This window comes from Hyperolius riggenbachi, chromosome 5, assembly GCF_040937935.1.
Source record: "Hyperolius riggenbachi isolate aHypRig1 chromosome 5, aHypRig1.pri, whole genome shotgun sequence".
In the NCBI taxonomy this organism is placed as follows: domain Eukaryota; kingdom Metazoa; phylum Chordata; class Amphibia; order Anura; family Hyperoliidae; genus Hyperolius; species Hyperolius riggenbachi.
In genome coordinates this window covers 11,439,558-11,460,975 of record NC_090650.1, presented here as the reverse complement: position 1 = coordinate 11,460,975, position 21,418 = coordinate 11,439,558, and the positions used below count along the sequence as shown (strand labels likewise).

At 45.3% G+C, this 21,418-nt stretch overlaps 1 protein-coding gene across 1 annotated transcript in view; it reads left to right on the top strand.

The window, feature by feature from the left end:
- Window positions 1-21,418, top strand: part of VWDE (von Willebrand factor D and EGF domains) — a 168,497-nt gene that overhangs the window by 111,329 nt on the left and 35,750 nt on the right. The window contains exons 18-21 of the mRNA XM_068236783.1: window positions 5,892-6,142; window positions 14,721-14,940; window positions 16,265-16,399; window positions 19,648-19,752. Coding sequence (XP_068092884.1) covers window positions 5,892-6,142; window positions 14,721-14,940; window positions 16,265-16,399; window positions 19,648-19,752 — 711 coding nt within the window. The remainder of the gene's footprint in view (window positions 1-5,891; window positions 6,143-14,720; window positions 14,941-16,264; window positions 16,400-19,647; window positions 19,753-21,418) is intronic.

Genomic DNA, 21,418 nt, shown 5'->3' with positions numbered 1-21,418 from the left:
CACAAAGATTGGCTGCAGATTTACCCACATAATACATTCAGATTGCCTGCAGATTTACCCACAATATACATTCAGATTGGCTGCAGATTTACCCACAATATACATTCAGATTGGCTGCAGATTTACCCACAAAAGACATTCAGATTGGCTGCAGATTTACCCACAATATACATTCAGATTGGCTGCAGATTTACCCACAATATACATTCAGATTGGCTGCAGATTTACCCACATAATACATTCAGATTGGCTGCAGATTTACCCAAAAAATACATTCAGATTGGCTGCAGATTTACCCACAATATACATTCAGATTGGCTGCAGATTTACCCACAATATACATTCAGATTGGCTGCAGATTTACCCACAAAATACATTCAGATTGGCTGCAGATTTACCCACAATATACATTCAGATTGGCTGCAGATTTACCCACAATATACATTCAGATTGGCTGCAGATTTACCCACAAAATACATTCAGATTGGCTGCAGATTTACCCACAAAATACATTCAGATTGGCTGCAGATTTCCCTACAAAATAAACAAAGATTGGCTGCACATTTACCCACAAAATACACAAAGATTGGCTGCACATTTACCCACAAAATACACAAAGATTGGCTGCAGATTTACCCACATAATACATTCAGATTGGCTGCAGATTTACCCACAAAATACATTCAGATTGGCTGCAGATTTACCCACAAAATACACAGATTGGCTGAAGATTTACCCACAAAATACACAAAGATTGGCTGCAGATTTACCCACAAAATACATTCAGATTGGCTGCAGATTTACCCACATAATACGTTCAGATTGGCTGCAGATTTACCCACATAATACATTCAGATTGGCTGCAGATTTACCCACATAATACATTCAGATAGCCTGCAGATTTACCCACATAATACATTCAGATTGGCTGCAGATTTACCCAAAAATACATTCAGATTGGCTGCAGATTTACCCACAATATACATTCAGATTGGCTGCAGATTTACCCACAATATACATTCAGATTGGCTGCAGATTTACCCACAAAATACATTCAGATTGGCTGCAGATTTACCCACAAAATACATTCAGATTGGCTGCAGATTTACCCACAATATACACAAAGATTGGCTGCACATTTACCCACAAAATACACAAAGATTGGCTGCAGATTTACCCACATAATACATTCAGATTGGCTGCAGATTTACCCACAAAATACATTCAGATTGGCTGCAGATTTACCCACAAAATACACAGATTGGCTGAAGATTTACCCACAAAATACACAGATTGCAGCCAATCTGAATGTATTTTGAGGGTAAATCTGCAGCCAATCTGAATGTATTTTGAGGGTAAATCTGCAGCCAGATTTACCCACATAATACATTCAGATTGGCTGCAGATTTACCCACATAATACATTCAGATTGGCTGCAGATTTACCCACATAATACATTCAGATTGGCTGCAGATTTATCCAAAAAAATACATTCAGATTGGCTGCAGATTTACCCACAATATACATTCAGATTGGCTGCAGATTTACCCACAAAATACATTCAGATTGGCTGCAGATTTACCCACAAAATACATTCAGATTGGCTGCAGATTTACCCACAAAATACAGAGATTGGCTGAAGATTTACCCACAAAATACACAAAGATTGGCTGCAGACTTACCCACAAAATACACAAAGATTGGCTGCAGATTTACCCACAAAATACATTCAGATTGCCTGCAGATTTACCCACATAATACATTCAGATTGGCTGCAGATTTACCCAAAAATACATTCAGATTGGCTGAAGATTTACCCACAAAATACATTCAGATTGGCTGCAGATTTACCCACAAAATACATTCAGATTGGCTGCAGATTTCCCTACAAAATAAACAAAGATTGGCTGCACATTTACCCACAAAATACACAAAGATTGGCTGCAGATTTACCCACATAATACATTCAGATTGGCTGCAGATTTACCCACAAAATACATTCAGATTGGCTGCAGATTTACCCACAAAATACACAGATTGGCTGAAGATTTACCCACAAAATACACAAAGATTGGCTGCAGATTTACCCACAAAATACATTCAGATTGGCTGCAGATTTACCCACATAATACATTCAGATTGGCTGCAGATTTACCCACATAATACATTCAGATTGGCTGCAGATTTACCCACATAATACATTCAGATTGGCTGCAGATTTATCCAAAAAAATACATTCAGATTGGCTGCAGATTTACCCACAATATACATTCAGATTGGCTGCAGATTTACCCACAAAATACATTCAGATTGGCTGCAGATTTACCCACAAAATACATTCAGATTGGCTGCAGATTTACCCACAAAATACAGAGATTGGCTGAAGATTTACCCACAAAATACACAAAGATTGGCTGCAGACTTACCCACAAAATACACAAAGATTGGCTGCAGATTTACCCACAAAATACACAGATTGGCTGAAGATTTACCCACAAAATACACAAAGATTGGCTGCAGATTTACCCACAAAATACATTCAGATTGGCTGCAGATTTACCCACATAATACATTCAGATTGGCTGCAGATTTACCCACATAATCCATTCAGATTGGCTGCAGATTTACCCACATAATACATTCAGATTGGCTGCAGATTTATCCAAAAAAATACATTCAGATTGGCTGCAGATTTACCCACAATATACATTCAGATTGGCTGCAGATTTACCCACAAAATACATTCAGATTGGCTGCAGATTTACCCACAAAATACATTCAGATTGGCTGCAGATTTACCCACAAAATACAGAGATTGGCTGAAGATTTACCCACAAAATACACAAAGATTGGCTGCAGACTTACCCACAAAATACACAAAGATTGGCTGCAGATTTACCCACAAAATACATTCAGATTGCCTGCAGATTTACCCACATAATACATTCAGATTGGCTGCAGATTTACCCAAAAATACATTCAGATTGGCTGCAGATTTACCCACAATATACATTCAGATTGGCTGCAGATTTACCCACAAAATACACTCAGATTGGCTGCAGATGTACCCACAAAATACACTCACAATGGCCACAGTTGTGCCCACAAAATGCAGTCAGATTTGCCACAGATGTGCCCACAAAATGCAGTCAGATTGGCAGCATATGTGCCCACAAAATGCAGTCAGATTGGCCGCAGTTGTGCCCACAAAATGCAGTCAGAGTGGCCGCAGAATTGCCCACAAAATGCACTCAGATGTGCCCACAAAATGCACTGATTGGCCGCAGTTGTGCCCACAAAATGCACTCGGATGTGCCCACAATTCACCTCACCTCAGATCGGCAGCGGCAGGCAGGAGATCGGAGCCAGTCACGTCGGAACACCAGCGCATAGCAGCCGCGCGGTGAATTTGAATGGAGGACGTGACATCATTGCTCACGTCCAGCACTTAAAGTCCCCCGTGCGGCTGCCATGCGCTGGTGTGGCTGGTTCCTATCTTCTGCCACTGTCGCCGCCGCCGCCGCCGATCTGAGGGGTGTTAGAGGCGGCAGCATGGGGGACAAAGAGGGGGGAGGTTGTAAATATTTGTAGGCCGTAGCATGGGGGAAAGGGTTTAAAAGAAAAAAAAAAGTTGCGCTGCCTGCCACAGCATGGAGCAGGCAACAGGGGGGCCGCAGCAGGAGGCCTGGCGGGCCAGATGCGGCCCGCGGGCCGCCAGTTGGACAGCACTGTTTTAGGCAATGTTGCCCGACGTCGGGGTACACCATTTAACACAAGCATGTTAAACGAATATTGCCCCCTGCTAGTAATGAGCAGAAATTACACCCATGCGTAATTACGCATTGTAATACGCAAGTACACATCGTAATGTGACATTTCGGGGGAATAGCGTAATTAATTTCGTAGTTAATTGTTACCATTCATAATTATGCATTAAATTTACGTGTAATGTCATACTGAATTTGGTGGTGATTGGCAAAGCTCTCATACATGCTATTGCTTCCAAAACTACTACATATGTTAAAATAGTGGGTTCAAGTTACAAAAAGAGTTGTTCAAAAAGACCTGGTAGTTTTTGAGGAAATCGATTTTAAAAATACAAAAAATAGTATTTAAACTTTCATTTTTCTGTTTAAAAACCATTTTTCTTTGCATTTTTAAAATCGATTTTCTCAAAAACTATAAGGTCTTTTTGAAAAACTTGTACCCACTATTCTACTTAACATATGTAGCAATTTTGTTAGCTATAGCATGTATGGGGGTTTTGCAATTCACTGCCAAAGTCGGCATGAAATTATGCGTAAATTATGTGTAAATTCATGCATAATTACGAATGATTATACAAAGTCGATTGAATTACGAATTTGTAATTACGTATAGGCATAATTGCTGACAATAGGCTCTTCTCTGACAATAGGCTCACAGGCTCTCCTACAGGCCTGCTAACCCCAGCTAGCGATAACACCGGCAGATCCAGCAGCAGTAGTATGGCTCGCTTATCTCCTCTTCTCTGACAATAGGCTCACAGGCATTCCTGCTAACCCCAGCTAGCGATAACAGCGACAGATCCAGCAGCAGTAGTATGGCTCGCTAATATCCTCTTCTCTGACAATAGGCTCACAGACATTCCTGCTAATCCCAGCTAGCGATAACACCGGCAGATCCAGCAGCAGTAGTATGGCTCGCTAATATCCTCTTCTCTGACAATAGACTCACAGGCAGGCGGCAGGCCTACTAACCCCAGCTAGCGATAACACCGGCAGATCCAGCAGCAGTAGTATGGCTCGCTTATCTCCTCTTCTCTGACAATAGGCTCACAGGCATTCCTGCTAACCCCAGCTAGCGATAACACCGGCAGATCCAGCAGTAGTAGTATGGCTCGCTCATCTCCTCTTCTCTGACAAGACTTACAGGCATCCTGCTAACCCCAGCTAGCGATAACACCGGCAGATCCAGCAGCAGTAGTATGGCTCGCTTATCTCCTCTTCTCTGACAATAGACTCACAGGCAGGCCTACTAACCCCAGCTAGCGATAACACCGGCAGATCCAGCAGCAGTAGTATGGCTCGCTAATATCCTCTTCTCTGACAATAGACTCACAGGCAGGCCTACTAACCCCAGCTAGCGATAACACCGGCAGATCCAGCAGCAGTAGTATGGCTCGCTAATATCCTCTTCTCTGACAATAGGCTCACAGGCATTCCTGCTAACCCCAGCAAGCGATAACACCGGCAGATCCAGCAGCAGTAGTATGGCTCGCTAATATCCTCTTCTCTGACAATAGGCTCACAGGCATTCCTGCTAACCCCAGCTAGCGATAACACCGGCAGATCCAGCAGCAGTAGTATGGCTCGCTTATCTCCTCTTCTCTGACAATAGGCTCACAGGCATTCCTGCTAACCCCAGCTAGCGATAACACCGGCAGATCCAGCAGTAGTAGTATGGCTCGCTCATCTCCTCTTCTCTGACAAGACTTACAGGCATCCTGCTAACCCCAGCTAGCGATAACACCGGCAGATCCAGCAGCAGTAGTATGGCTTGCTTATCTCCTCTTCTCTGACAATAGGCTCACAGGCATTCCTGCAGGCCTGCTAACCCCAGCTAGCGATAACACCGGCAGATCCAGCAGTAGTAGTATGGCTCGCTCATCTCCTCTTCTCTGACAAGACTTACAGGCATCCTGCTAACCCCAGCTAGCGATAACACCGGCAGATCCAGCAGCAGTAGTATGGCTCGCTTATCTCCTCTTCTCTGACAATAGGCTCACAGACATTCCTGCTAACCCCAGCAAGCGATAACACCGGCAGATCCAGCAGCAGTAGTACGGCTCGCTCTTCTCCTCTTTCTGGGTGCAGCAAGAGCCATGGTAACAAGTCACACTTCTCTTGCAGGTAACCGGCCTCCAGTGCTCCACTCATTACCAGGTCAATTACAGACCTTTTACAGCGAGGACTTTGTGTACCAGTTCGAGGGGTCCGACCCGGAGGGATCCGCCATCTTGTTCACCATGGACTCCGGACCAGAGGGGGCCGCTCTCTCTCCGGCAGGATTGCTGATCTGGAAAGTGATGTCACAGTCCGCGGAGACATTTGTGTTCTCCCTATCGGATGACTGCAATGCCAAGACCACCGTAACAGTAAAAGTATGTATATCACATGAACATCCCTTCTCTCAATACACACCTGTTCAGACCAGCCTATAATTTGCTATAAATAGCACTGGAGACTCACTGCCTCATCTGCTAACCCCTGTGTCTCCTCCCCCTAATGTCTCCACCCCACTACCCTCTAGATTGTAAGGGCAGGGATCTCCTCCTAGTGTTTTTTATTCTGCTCTAATTTATCTTATGAGTATTTGTACTTCAATTGCTGGATATCCTGGTTGTACAGAGTTTTGCACGCATGTATATGTGTTCCCCACTATTTGTTTTGTACTTTTTACAGTGCTATTTAACCTCTTGCCGACCGCGTCACGCCAGTAGGCGTGGCCGCGGCGGCAGCCCCAGGACCGCCTAACGCCAATTGGCGTAAAGTCCAGGGGCTCTGTTTTGCAGGAGATCGCGCGCAGGCTGCGCGCGCATCTCCTGCTTGGGGGGCGGAGCTCCGCCCCGCCTTCAGTCTCCGAGCGGCTATTGCCGCTCGGGAGACTGTTAGACGGCGTGATCGCCGTCTGTTTACTCTGTGCAGCGCTGCGATCAGCAGCAGCGCTGCACTGGGGACAGCCGTGTGACACGGCTGACCCCATGGGGAACAAGAGAGCGATCGGCTCTCATAGGCAGAAGCCTATGACAGCCGATCGCCGTAATTGGCCGGCTGTGGGGAGGGAGGGAGCGAGGGAGGGAAGGGATTTAAAGGAAGAGGGTTTTTTTTTTTTTAAATACGGCAACACAAATATTTATTAAACAAAAAATAAACATGGGGGGAGCGATCAGACCCCACCAACAGAGAGCTCTGTTGGTGGGGAGAAAAGGGGGGGGGGGGGAATCACTCGTGTGCTATGTTGTGCGGCCCTGCAGCTTGGCCTTAAAGCTGCAGTGGCCTTTTAAACTAAAAATTGCCTGGTCACTAAGGGGGTTTAGCCCTGCAGTCCTCAAGAGGTTAAAGCGGAACTGAATTAACTTTTAACACAAACTGTTTCACTTACCAGGGGCTTCTGCCAGCCGCCAGAAGCCGTCCTGTCCAGCGCCGGTCCTCCACGAGTCTCCGTTCTCCCGCCGCCAGCTACTTTCGGTTTCGCCGCTGGGCCACTGCGCCTGCGCGCCTCTGGCCACGTGTATCCTTCTTTGCATTCCAGTCTGCAATAGCGCTATTGCAGATGGGAACACGTAAAAAGGATACGCTTGGCAGGGCTTACAAGTCGAAGAACGAAACGGAGCAGCGGCGGGAGAATGGAGGACCGGCGCGGGACAGGAAGGATGCAAGAGACAAGACAAATAACATTTATATAGCGCTTTTCTCCTGACAGACTCAAAGTGCCAGAGCAGCAGCCACTAGGGCGCGCTCTATAGGCAGTAGCAGTGTTAGGGAGACTTGCCAAAGTTCTCCTACTGAATAGGTGCTGGCTTACTGAACAGGCAGAGCCGAGATTCGAACCCTGGTCTCCTGTGTCAGAGGCAGAGCCCTTAACCACTACAGAGACTGGCAGAAGTCCCAGGTAAGTGAAAAAGTTTCTCTTAACCCTCTGGGCGATACAATTATATCGCCCAGGAGGTGGCGCAGCACTATTTTTAAATTTTTTTTTATTTTTTAAATCATGTAGCGAGCCCAGGGCTCGCTACATGATAGCCGCAGCGCAGCGGCATCCCCCCACCCACTCCGATCGCCTTCGGCGATCAGAGTAAGCAGGAAATCCCGTTCAGAACGGGATTTCCTGCTGGGCTTCCCTGGTCGCCATGGCGACGGGGCGGGATGACGTCACCGACGTCATGAACGTCGTGACGTCAGAGGGAGTTCCGATCCACCCCTCAGCGCTGCCTGGCACTGATTGGCCAGGCTGCACAAGGGGTCGGGGAGGGGGGGGCTGCGCGGCACGGCGGGTAGCGGCGGATCGGCGGCGAGCGGAAGTTACACGCAGCTAGCAAAGTGCTAGCTGCGTGTAACAAAAAAAAATTATGCAAATCGGCGGCCCACCAGGGCCTGAGAACTCCTCCTGCGCGACATACCCCGAGCTCAGCTCGGGATTATTGCCCAGGAGGTTAAAAATTACTTCAGTTCCGCTTCAAATAAAATAATAATAATAATAATAATAAAACGCAAGCACACATCGTTTAACCACTTTACCCCCAGCGGTGCGGATTTCTCCGTCCCTTTTTCCACCCTGTTAACACCAAGGGACGGAGAAATCCGCACCTGACGTCGCTCCCGCCACTGTCTGTGGGCCCCTGCGCTCGTGCACGCCGCCCCCCGCTCGCCCGGAGATCAATGAACGAGAAAAAACGTTCCTGTTTTTTGATCCAAGCCCCCACAATGATCAGCTGCTTCTATGAGAAGAAGCGCGATCATTGTGAAAAAAAAAAAAAAGTTTCCCAGCCTCATAACACTTTCTGCAAGCGTGATTCCAGACGCTTGCAGGACGCATAAACAAAAAATAACTGTGGCCATCTTGTGGCCAAATAGTAAAACTACACCCTAAAGCATTTTTCATATAGAAATACATTAGTTATACACAAAAAATTAACTCATTACCTCCCACACTCCCCAATTTTTTTTTTTGTAATTAAAAAAAAAAAGTTAAAAATAAAAAAAATACATAAATAGTTACCATAGGGACTGAACTTTTTAAATATTTATGTCAAGAGGGTATAACACTGTTACTTTATAAACTACGGGCTTGTAATTAGGGATGGACGCAAAACTGAAAAAAATGCACCTTTCCAAATAAAATATTGGCGCCAAACATTGTGATAGGGACATAATTTAAACGGTTTTATAACCGCGACAAATGGGCCAATAAATTTCATGGATTTTAATTACAGTAGCATGCATTATTTAAAAACTATAAAGGCAGAAAACTGAAAAATAATACATTTTTTCCTATTTTTCCCATTAAAACACATTTAGAATAAAATAATTCTTGGCATAATGTCCCACCTAAAGAAAGCCTAATTGGTGGCGAGACAAACAAGATATAGTTCATTTCATTGCGATAAGTAATGATAAAGTTATAGACGAATGAATGGAAGGAGCGCTGAAAGGTGAAAATTGCTCTGGTGTTCAAGGGGTAAAACCCCTCAGTGGTGAAGTGGTTAACCAGTGAAAATATACCTGGTCTCCCAATACTTTCAGCCATAGCCCCTGAACAAGCATGCAGCAGATAAGGTTTCTCTGACATTATTGTCAGATCTGACAAGATTAGCTGCATGCTTGTTTCTGGTGAGAGTCAGACACTGCTGCAGTCAAATAAATCAGCAGGGCTGTCAGGTAATATGGCAGCCTCCATATTATATTGTGTATTGTCAGCCACAAAATCAAAGTCCATTTATCCATTGCTCTATATTTATGATGCAGACAGCAACCTGACCCTGCATTGCAAGCATTCCAATATAATCATAAATGTGTCTGCTGTAATAACTCTTATCTCTGTCAGCCTGGCTTTATTTGGTACGTTGTTGACAAGAAGGGAAGCTTGCCATCGCCCCTCCCACCTTCCTGCTCCTCACTGATTGGCTGACAGTAGGCTGAGAAGGGTGAAGCTGCTGAAATACGATCTATGTTGTGCTCACGTGTGCTTACAAAGCAAGCTAGATATGCATTCTCTAGGAAAAAAGAAAAGTAAGGGAGGAAGGGACATCAGGATTAGCCTCAGTCAGAGGCAGTAAAGATGGAAAATGCCTAGAACAGTATTTATCTAGTTTTATATGTATTTTTTTTCCTGGGATAGTATGGCTGTCCCTGCTGCTTTAAAGGTAACCCTAACTAATGATTAAAAAAAGAGTTTTACTTACCTGGGGCTTCTACTGATCCTCTGGTCACACCCGTCCTCGATCACACTCCCATCGTTGTCCAGCACATGCGCACTAGGAGATTTTCATGTACTGCACATGTGCAGGACGGCGATTGAGGAGCGTTATCATCAGTTAAAGGATACCAGAGGTGACATGTGGCATAATGAGATAGACATGTGTATGTACAGTGCCTAGCACACAAATAATTATGCTGTGTTCCTTTTTTTCTCTGCCTAAAAGAGTTAAATATCAGGTATGCAAGTGGCTGACTCAGTCCTGACTCAGACAGGAAGTGACTGCAGTGTGACCCTCACTGATAAGAAATTCCAACTATAACACACTTTCCTAGCAGAAAATGGCTTCTGAGAGCAGGAAAGAGATAAAAGGGGTCAATAGTTCATAGATTTTAGCTCTAGCATACTTCAATGAATGTGTCATTGAGCAAAAACAGTAAAACAGTTAAAACTTAAAAAGTAGATTTAAAGAGAATCTGAATAAATCTTGCTGATTGTCTTATCTATAGCAGGGGCATGTTTCCCCCTGCTAAAACGCCGCTGTACCGCCACTGAACGGGGTTCCCCATCTTGGTCGTGGATTTTGCTGCTGCTGGAGGCAGAGCTAATGGCTGTAGCTCTGCCTCTCAGCGCGTCTATCAGGCGATGGATCTCCGCCTCTCCCCACCCCTCTCAGTGAAGGAAGACTGAGAGGGGCGGGGAGAGGCGGCGATCAGCGCTGACAGACGCACTGAGAGGCAGAGCTACAGCCATTAGCCCTGCATCACCAGGAAGTGATCCCTGTGCTGCACGGAGGGGATTTGGGGGGTAAGGGACCCCCGTTCAGTGGCGGTATAGCGGCGTTTAAGCAGGGGGAAACATGCCCCTGCTATATGTAAGAGAATCAGCGAGATTTATTCTCGCTTCAGATTCTCTTTAAGCATAAAATAATACTGTGGAATATCTTAAAAAGTCATTTTTAGGTGAAGGAAGATAGATACAATGTTTTTTTTCATTCGTTTATTTTCGCTTCGGGTGTCCTTTAAGGTTCCCTTTAAGGAGAATGTGGTGACTTTCCTATGGAAGCTATGTATACTTCTTTCATAGGCCCAGTGCACACCAAAACCGCTAGCAGATCCGCAATACGCTAGCGGTTTTGGGAGCTGATTTCAGAGCGATTCTAGGTATGTTTAGAGAGGTTTTCTAAACATATCTAGCGGTTTTGGGTGCGTTTTTGTGTAGCAGATTACACATATGGTTACAGTAAAAGCTGTTACTGAACAGCTACTGTAACAAAAATGCCTGGCAAACCGCTCTGAAGTAGCGTTTTTCAGAGCGGTTTGCGTTTTTCCTATACTTTACATTGAGGACGAAACGCTTCAGAAAACCGCAAACGCGCAGCAGGAGGCGCGTTTGCGGCTTGGCAAAAACCGCAAACCGCCGGTGTGCACCATCCCATTACAATACATTAGACAAGCGTTTTTAGAGGCGGATGCGGCCGGCGGATCGCTCCAAAAACCGCTCGGTGTGCACTGGGCCATACAGAGGATTCTGGGTGATAGTTCTTGCCTGGAGTTATCAGATCTTGTGAAGACCTATGAAGAGCTATGAAGCACATTATACACAAACACTGCAGGCCTGGAAGGGCTTCTCCATCACAGCTTATGCCATCTGGATTACAGGGAGAGAATTCCTTTGAAGTTCAGAAAGGTGGCGATTTTCATCAGATATTTCCTGAACAAGATTCCCCCTCCTCCCATCACTTCCTGGACATCAAAGCTGCAGATCATTATCTGCTGGTGGATGGCTTATGTGATCCCTCAGATATGTGTGAGGTGGAGACATGTCCTGTCCGCCCCTCTCAGCACATGAGCTCTGTTCACTGCTGCCTGAAAGGAGAACCACAGGACTGAACTTCTTCCTAGCAAGTTGCTGAGCCCTATACTGGGTAACCTACTGGGCCCCCTCACCTGCGCCCACATGGCAAATCACAGGCTTTGAAGGCCTGAACACACACTCTGCTGTCCCCCATAAATCAAAACACCGTGCTAGAGACACGCAACGTGTCAGATAGCCGGCTGTTTACATGGCCACCGTTATGCTGGATACACACGGTGCGTTCGCGCACTCGATTTTCCCGTCGATTCCCGTCGATTCGTTTATTTCCAACATGTCAGATTTGGATTTCGATGGATCGTTAGGTCGATTCGCATGCAAAGTATGCCGAATTGACCTAACGATCCATCAAAATCCAAATCGGACATGTTGAAAATAGACGAATCGACGGGAATCGACGGGAAAATCGAGTGTGCGAACGCACCGTGTGTATCCAGCATTACTCTCGCCGCTCCCCCCGCCTCCTCTATATCTTACGTCTGTGTGTCCACTTTTAATGAGTGGAAGGCCGAAATTTCACATCGAAATTTGCAATTGCGCATCATGATCGTAATGCGAAATTTCAGAGAAAATCTTGATTAATTTTGTATATAATAGTAGTATTTCAAAATTTCACGTCATTGTCACGAAATTTCACATAATTTTGTGCCGACTTTAAAGGTTAACAGCAGAGCCCCCCACACATCAAAAACAGAATCATGTTTATTTCGCCAAGTACAACAAGAGTTGTACCCGGAATTGGTTTTGGCACAAGCAGGGTCCGTGATGGTACAGTCACATAAAAGTGCATACAGTAGATTTACAGTAGTTACAGAGTATATACAGTGCATACAGATACATACAGTAGATACATTGCATATACAGGCATAAGACAAAAGCATAGACAGGAGGATACATATAAGATGGACCCAGGGGAAGGCCTAGGGGGGGTGATCCGCTGCCGTCTATGGCACTCAATAACGCTTCTGCAGCGTGCTATTGCTACCAAAATTGCTACATATGTTAATAAAGAATAGTGGGTATAAGTCACAAAAATAATTTTTCAAAAAGACCTTGTAGTTTTTGAGAAACTCGATTTAAAAAATGCAAAGAAAAAATGGTTTTTAAACTCATTTTTCTAAGTTTAAAAACCATTTTTTACTTTCATCTTTAAAATCAAGTTTCTCAAAAACTATACTACTTGTACCCACCATAGTATTCTCCTTAACATTGGCTGGATAGTGTAATGGTTAAGGGCTCTGCCTCTGACACAGGAGACCTGGGTTCAAATCTCGGCTCTGCCTGTTCAGTAAGCCAGCACCTATTCAGTAAGGAGTTTCTTGGGCAAGTCTCCTTAACACTGCTACTGCCTACTGAGTGCGCTCTAGTGGCTGCCTCGCAAGCGCTTTGAGTCCGACAGGAGAAAGGAGCTATACAAATACTGCCATTAACATATGTAGCAATTTTGGTGTCAAGACCATGTATGAGGGGTTTGCTATTCACTGCTAAATTCGGCCAGAAATTACGCAAAATTGTATGCAAAATTACGAAGGACTACACGGAATCAATTGAATTTGCAAATCGTAACTACGTATAAGCGTAATTGCAAACATTTACGGGAAATTTAACGAAATCGTAATTTGTTGATTACGATGATCACTACTTTTAATGCTCGCCCATGTCTGGGAGCGTTCTGCTTACGCTCAGTTCATTAAGACCGCGTTTGCACAGAACGCTCCCAGCTATGGAAGCACGATGGAGGAAGCACACGGCATGCGCAGTGCCCCGCAACCCAGCTGGGTCGTGCAGACTTCACAGGAGCTCAATGGATTGGAAGGGGGGCTGATGGACTGCTGTGGGCTGGAAGGAGCACCAGGTAAGTAGAAATCCTTTTCCCCATTCATCACAGGTTTACTTTATTTACTAACTTACTAAGGTAACTTGTGGATGATCCTCCTTGACACCTCTGATCCCATTAATGGGCAGCCCATGTGTGTCACTGTTTGCCGGGCTCCAGAATTACTTGGGCCCCATACAGCATCCCCCCCCCCCCCCCCCCCCCGTGATGCTCTGAAGGCGGTCCTGAGGCCTACTGTCAGGAGGTCGATAGAGTTTGCCACTGGTCTAAAGAGAACAAACTGGTCCTCAGCACAGTCAAAACCGTCAAGATGATCATCGACTTCAGGAAGCATTTCCCACAATACACCTCCAATCTATAGCGTCAGCACAGAAGTTGAAAGAGTATCCAGCGTCCACCTCCTGAGCGCTACCATCGCCGATGACCTGAGCTGGAAGGCCAACACTGCCTCTACCCAGAGGAAAGCGGTTCGGTATGGCTAAGGAACCTCTGAGATACTTCTGCTCCGCCAGTATTGAATCTGTCCTCTGGTCATCCATACTGGTCTGATATGCTGGTTCCTCTGACTTGGCTCCAGGGTATAGAGGGTAGCTAACTATCCCATCCAGGCAACCGTTTCTTCAGTTGGCTCTCATCTAGCTGAGCCATCTTCAGAAACACCTTTCCCCTCTGCTGTCAAACACTTGAACTAACTCCTCTTAAAACAAAAAACAAACAAACAGGTAATTATGTTGTTGCTTATCTTTTAGAACAAAGAGGAAGTTTGGAAATACATATGGCATACTCCATATCTCTTTTACTTCAGGTGTCCTTTAAACTCTCTTATCTCAAGGCAGTTGGTAAATGGGAGATATTAGGAGTGGTCATTTGAATATAATATCAGGGATAATTAATTATAAGCAAAAGTATTTTGTATCCTATTTAGTTACATTTTTCTGATTTCTTCTTTACTTAAATAGATGAAAGTATCTTTTTATCTGTCTATAATCTATTTCTTTCTTTCTTTTCTTTCCTTTCTTCTGTTTGATTGTATTCCGTTTTACCCTTGCAGGTGTCAGTAAAGGCCTGTGGATGTAGGAATGGTGGATCTTGCGTAGCAAACATTAACTTCCCCCCAGGAAGAGGGGAATACCTTTGTGTCTGCGCTCCGGGATTTGAGGGGGTGAGCTGTGAAACAGACACTGATGAATGTCACTCCAACCCATGTATTGCAGGGAAATGCATCGATGAGATCAACGACTACCGCTGCGACTGTCCTGCCGGTCGGAAAGGTGGGTCAGGGGCAGAGGCGTATCTACAGGGGTGCAGGAAGGGCATGTGCCATGGGCGCCTCTTACTGCAGGCGCTGCTCAGTAGCATCCCTGGTGTTCTCCATACAGATTCTAATATTTATCTGGGGGACATTCTGCTGCCTGAGTGATACCTTTTTGGAGGACAAGCTGCCTGTTGGGGTTATGCATAGACTGACCAATTGTGAAACTCCATTCTTACAGGCCATGCTTCAACTTAAAGTGTACCGGAGACGAAGCACCCTCATGTATTTTACCATATATATCAATGGGAACATGACAGTAAACACCTACCCTGCTCTCTGTTTCATACTTCTCTGCTAAATCTGCCTGTTATCAGCCCTGATAAAATCCCCGACTGAGCATTCAGTCTAGCTTTGCTATAATGACTCAGCTATAATTAATCCTGAGCAGAGCCACAAGGGGGCAGGCTTGGGCTTGAAAAGACAGCAGAGAAGACAGACTCAGTTATAATGATTCCTGAGCAAAGCCAGACTGAATGCTCAGTCGGGGATTTTATCAGGGCTGATAACAAGCAGGCTGAGCAGTGAAGGATGAAGCAGAGAGCAGGGTTGGTGTTTTCTCTAATGTTCCCACTGATATATATGGTAAAATACATGAGGGTGCTTCGTCTCTGGTTCACTTTAACTTGGACACAACCATTTCAACTGAGAAATATTTGGAGGGCGCACCCCCCTTCCCGGGGGCGGATTTTAGTGTTTGCCATAGGCGCTGTTTTCCTTAAATACGCCTCTGGTCAGGGGGTCGGCATTAAGCACCGTCCTGTCTACTGTCATAGAATCTACCAGTCTGTTTCATTGTGGGTGTGTACAGACATCCAATTTGATTGGGCAATGATTGGCTTTATTTTGCCAGTTCTATGTAGTATGAGAGGTTACCCGCACTATCTGTTCATAGGATTCAACATCTGTTGGCTCTCCTGAATGAAAGGAGTCCAGGCCTGGCTGGAGAATATCTGGGCTTCTAGGCTGAGGAATAAAGTGGCTGGATGGTGTAATGGTTAAGGGCTCTGCCTCTGACACAGGAGACCAGGGTTTGAATCTCGGCTCTGCCTGTTCAGTAAGCCAGCACCTATTCAGTAGAAGACGTTAGGCAAGTCTCCCTAACTCGGCTACTGCCTATAGATAGTATATAGTGGCTGCAGCTCTGGCGCTTTGAGTCCGTCAGGAGAAAAGCGCGATATAAATGTTTGTCTTTTAATGTCATGAACGTTTAGAGCTGACTGTGTCTTCCTTACATTGTATCTCTGCAGACATGGAGTAAATGTTGTGTTTCTTGGTTCCAGGCAAATCTTGCGAGGAAGACGTTGATGAGTGTCTGGCTACCCCTTGCTATCCCAGCGTCCTTTGCACTAACAGCCTGGGCTCGTACAGCTGCGGGCCCTGCCCCATGGGCTACGAAGGAGATGGAAGGCATTGTGGTAATACGATAGTTTATACGTGATCTCAATGGTCTGACTCTGTCTCCTTATTATCCCCTGCAGTACATAGCACACTAAAGCGGACCTGAACGCAGAACTTCCCCTCTGCTTTAAAAGATAAGCAACAGCATAATAACCTTTACAGAAAAACATTTCTGTGTTACAGCTGATACAAATCCTGCAATAAATCTGTAGTGTGTCTACTTCCTGCTTTCATGGAAGCAGACATAGGGTTTACTTCCTGTGTTTACCAATTAGCTACTCTGCTGAGGCAGCCAGCTGACACTGCTGAGAGATCAAATTACAACTCGTGATTAGTCACAGATGAGGGGGGAAACTAGACAGGCTAAACTCTCTAAATACATACAGGGTGCATTTCTCTATGTTTTCCTTCTGTCCTGTGCAAGAGTTCAGGTCCACTTTAGAGAGAACCAGAAACAAAACACCCTCATGTATTTTACCATATATATCAGTGGGAACATTAGAGAAAATCCCTACCGTGCTCTCTGTTTCATTTTTCTCTGCTAAATCTGCCTGTTACCAGCCCTGATAAGAATCCCCAACTGAGCATTCAGTCTGGCTTTCACCGGAATGATTATAACTGAGTCAGTCTTCTGTGGTGTCTTTTCAAGCCCAAGCCTGCCCCCTTGTGGCTCTGCTTTGCTGCTTCAAGGATAAATAGCAGGAAATCAGAGCCACAAGGGGGCAGGCTTAGGCTTGAAAAGATATCACAGAAGACTGACTCAGCTATAATCATTCCGGGAAAAGCCAGACTGAATGCTCAGTTGGGGATTCTTATCAGGGCTGGTAACAGGCAGATTTAGCAGAGAAGAATGAAACAGAGAGCAGATTAGGTGTTTACTGTCATGTTCCCATTGATATATATGGTAAAATACACGAGGGTGCTTTGTCTCTGGTTCTCTTTAAGCTCCTCCTTATTTATCCACCATACCAGGGAAGCTTTTGAACGGAGTAGCAACCAGTAAAATGATTTGGCGTCTCTGTAGTGTGATGATGACTTATGGGTAGAGATGAGCTGAAATTTTCGAAATTTCGAACTGCTTTTATTACGAATGCGAAATTTAACATTACGACCCAAATTCGTAATTTCGTAATTAATTTTCAAATCGTAATTTACAATTTCGTAATCGAAATTTCACTCCCATAATTACGAATTTCGTGTGTCCAACCGAAATTTTACTTTTTCACGTTTGTAAGGGTTTGTATCCCTCTAGATGCCTAAAATGAATAGCACAGCCGCCTCCTCCTCCTCCTCCTCCTCCTCCTCCTCCTCCTCCTCCTCCTCCTCCTCCTCCTCCTCCTCCTCCTCCTCCTCCTCCTCCTCCTCCTCCTCCTCTCTCTCTCTCTCTCTCTCTCTCTCTCTCCAGAGATCTGTAGTATTTCAAAACCATACTCACATTCATGACATGTCCAGGGATCAAACCCAGGCCAACCACATGGAAGACAGCTATGCTCACCACCATACCACCAAACACACACTAAATAGACTGCTAACCTAAATCTTACTTGTAGACAGTCATATGAGACACATGCTGGGTGCAGGGCTTTGTGATTGGACCATGGACCATGCGATAGAGTGAGGTGCAAAAATGAAATCATGCCTAGCAGAGGATGGTTTCACAATGCTAAATGCTAGGCTGGCTGTGGTGCAATTGGTTAGTGCATCTGGCTGGTAACAGCAAGGTTACAGGTTCAATTCCATCCAGGCATGTCTTTTCCTTTTGAGTTCAACAGTTGTCCAAACACCGAGCACAAAGTTTTGCATGCGTAAAGTTTTACGCACGCAAAATACCCCATGGGGTTCAATGGCGCAGCGCGCGCACGCAAAAGGAAAAGACATGCCTGGATGGAATCGAACCTGTAACCTTGCTGTTACCAGCCAGACACACTAACCAATTGCACCACAGCCAGGCTAGCTGTGACCTAACTCTACATGGCTATCTGGGGCTCTGTTGGCTCTGTTTGGACAACTGTTGAACGCAAAAGGAAAAGACATGCCTGGATGGAATTGAACCTGTAACCTTGCTGTTACCAGCCAGATGCACTAACCAATTGCACCACAGCCAGCCTAGCATTTAGCATTGTGAAACCATCCTCTGCTAGGCATGATTTCATTTTTGCACCTCACTCTATCGCATGGTCCATGGTCCAATCACAAAGCCCTGCACCCAGCATGTGTCTCATATGACTGTCTACAAGTAAGATTTAGGTTAGCAGTCTATTTAGTGTGTGTTTGGTGGTATGGTGGTGAGCATAGCTGTCTTCCATGTGGTTGGCCTGGGTTTGATCCCTGGACATGTCATGAATGTGAGTATGGTTTTGAAATACTACAGATCTCTGGAGAGAGAGAGAGAGGGAGAGAGGGAGAGGGAGGAGGAGGAGGACTGACTGGCTGGCTGGCTGTGCTATTCATTTTAGGCATCTAGAGGGATACAAACTTTAAAATACTAAATTTCGTAATCGTAATCACGAAAATTTGCGTAATTTGCGAAAATTACGAAATTCCGATTACTGTTAAAATCGTAATTGTAGTAATTTCGCGAAATTTCGGAAATTCGTAATTAGGTCATTACGCTCATCCCTACTTATGGGAGATTTTGCTTGATCTGAACATTTCAGCTGAGCTTCACTTGTGGATCTTGCGGACCGGTGAGAGGAGCTGCTACTTCTAGCATGGCAGGGCTGGATGTAAGCCTGGTACACACAATCAATTTTGATTGGCCATTAATTTGGCCAATTTTACCCCCTCCATGTAGCAGGAGAGCTTCCCCGCACAATCTGTTCATAGTTTTCAAAATCTGTCAGCCTTCCTGCTACTTGGATGTGATAAAATAGGTAATCAACTGGCCAATCATAACTGGATGTGTACCGGGCTTAAAATGTTTTGCCTGTCAGGCCAACCGCCCTGCTAAGCCCCTCCCCCACGCACATTTCTTCACACAGCAACCCCGCCTCCCCTTCTATATGAAGCAATGTCCTTTCGATAGCCGGATCTTGCACAAGGCATACCTAGGTAGTTGCCTGGGGCCTGGAGACAGTCGAGGGGCCTGGTGGATGCTATCACCCACCAAATCTAACTAAAAAATCCAGGTGAACATCAGCGTTGGGCAGAAGCTAATATCTTTCCTAGGGCTTTTTGTTTGATACAAATTCACAGGTTGACTTTCATCTTTTTTTCTTGTACTGCAATGAGTAATACTTTTTCTATGTTTTGTTGCTTTGTACAGTGTGGATAGTAACGACTCCCCTTCCTTCAACCACCGAGCTGCCCCCGCCCCCCGCAGAAGAGCCGCCTATCAACATGGGGGGCGGAGCCAATGAAAGGCTGCAAGGTGATTACTCCCATTCATTACTGAATCTCTGTGCTTCAGTTTTTCCAACTTAAGTTTGTGAGTTTTGCTCATGTTTTTGTGCCTGTCACAGAAGTCTGTCTATCAAGACCTATACACACCTGTATAACCTATACCTCCGACCTATATAAAGCCAGATACCACAGGACAACATCACAGGCCTTGTGGAGTTCATGCCTGACCACCAGGGGGAGCAACACTGTATTATAGGCTGATAGTGTATTATATGTATTATAGATATATAGTCAGATACCACAGGACACGTTCACAGCTCTTGTGGAGTCCAGGTCTGACCACCAGGGGGAGCTGCACTATACTGCAGGCTCATAATGTATTATATGTATTATAGATCTTTAGTCAGATACTACAGGACACCTTGACAAGTCTTGTGGAGTTCAGGCCTGACCACCTGGGGGAGCTACACTGTATTATAGGCTGATAGTGCATTATATGTGTAGATGTAAATATATGTGTAGATGTAAAGCCAGATACCACAGGACACCTTCACAGGCCTTGTGAGTCCAGGCCTGACCACCAGGAAAAGCTGCACTATACTGCAGTCTCAAAATGTATTATATGTATTACAGATCTGTAGACAGATACCACAGAGCACCTTTACAGGTCTTGTGGGGTCCAGGATTGACCACCAGGAGGAGCTGCACTATAATAAAAGCTGATAGTGTCTTATATGTTTTACAAGATATGTAATCAGATACCACAGGACACCTTCACAGCACTTGTAGAGTTGCAGGCCTGACCACTAGGAGGAGCTGGACTATATTATAGGCTGATAGTGTATTATATGTATTCTAGATATATAGTCAGATACCACAGGACACCTTCACAGGTCTTGGGGAGTCCAGGCCTGACCACCAGGGGGAGTTGCGCTATATTATAGGCTGATCGTGTATTATATGTATTATAGATATATAGTCAGATACCACAGGACACCTTCACAGGTCTTGGGGAGTCCAGGCCTGACCACCAGGGGGAGCTGCACTATATTATAGGCTGATAGTGTATTATATGTATTATAGATATATAGTCAGATACCACAGGACACCTTCACAGGCCTTGTGGAGTTGCAGGCCTGACCACCAGGGGGAGCTGCACTATATTATAGGCTGTTAGTGGATTATATGTATTACAGATATGTAGTCAGATACCACAGGACACCTTCACAGGTCTTGTGGGGTCCAGGTCACGGATGGTCACAGCCGTTTTGGGTCGACCTGCATATTATATATAATACTAGCTGATTGCCCGGCGTTGCCCGGGTATGTATTTGGCTGGTGTTGGCTCCGTCTACTTTTTCTAACCCTAACACACAATTACTCACTGACCAAGTTTGTGAGCTTTGCGGTCTTTGGTATCAATAATCTGAATTGAAATGAAACAAATCTGATTGGCTGTTTGTAGCTCCACCCCTCTCCAGCATTTGATTTGCATAATTTTTTTGTTACACGTAGCTAGCACTTTGCTAGCTGCGTGTAACTTCCGATCGCCGCCGATCCGCCGCTACCCGCCGTGCCGCACAGCCCCCCCTCCCCGACCCTTGCGCAGCCTGGCCAATCAGTGCCAGGCAGCGCTGAGGGGTGGATCGGAACTCCCTCTGACGTCACGACGTCCATGACGTCGGTGACGTCAT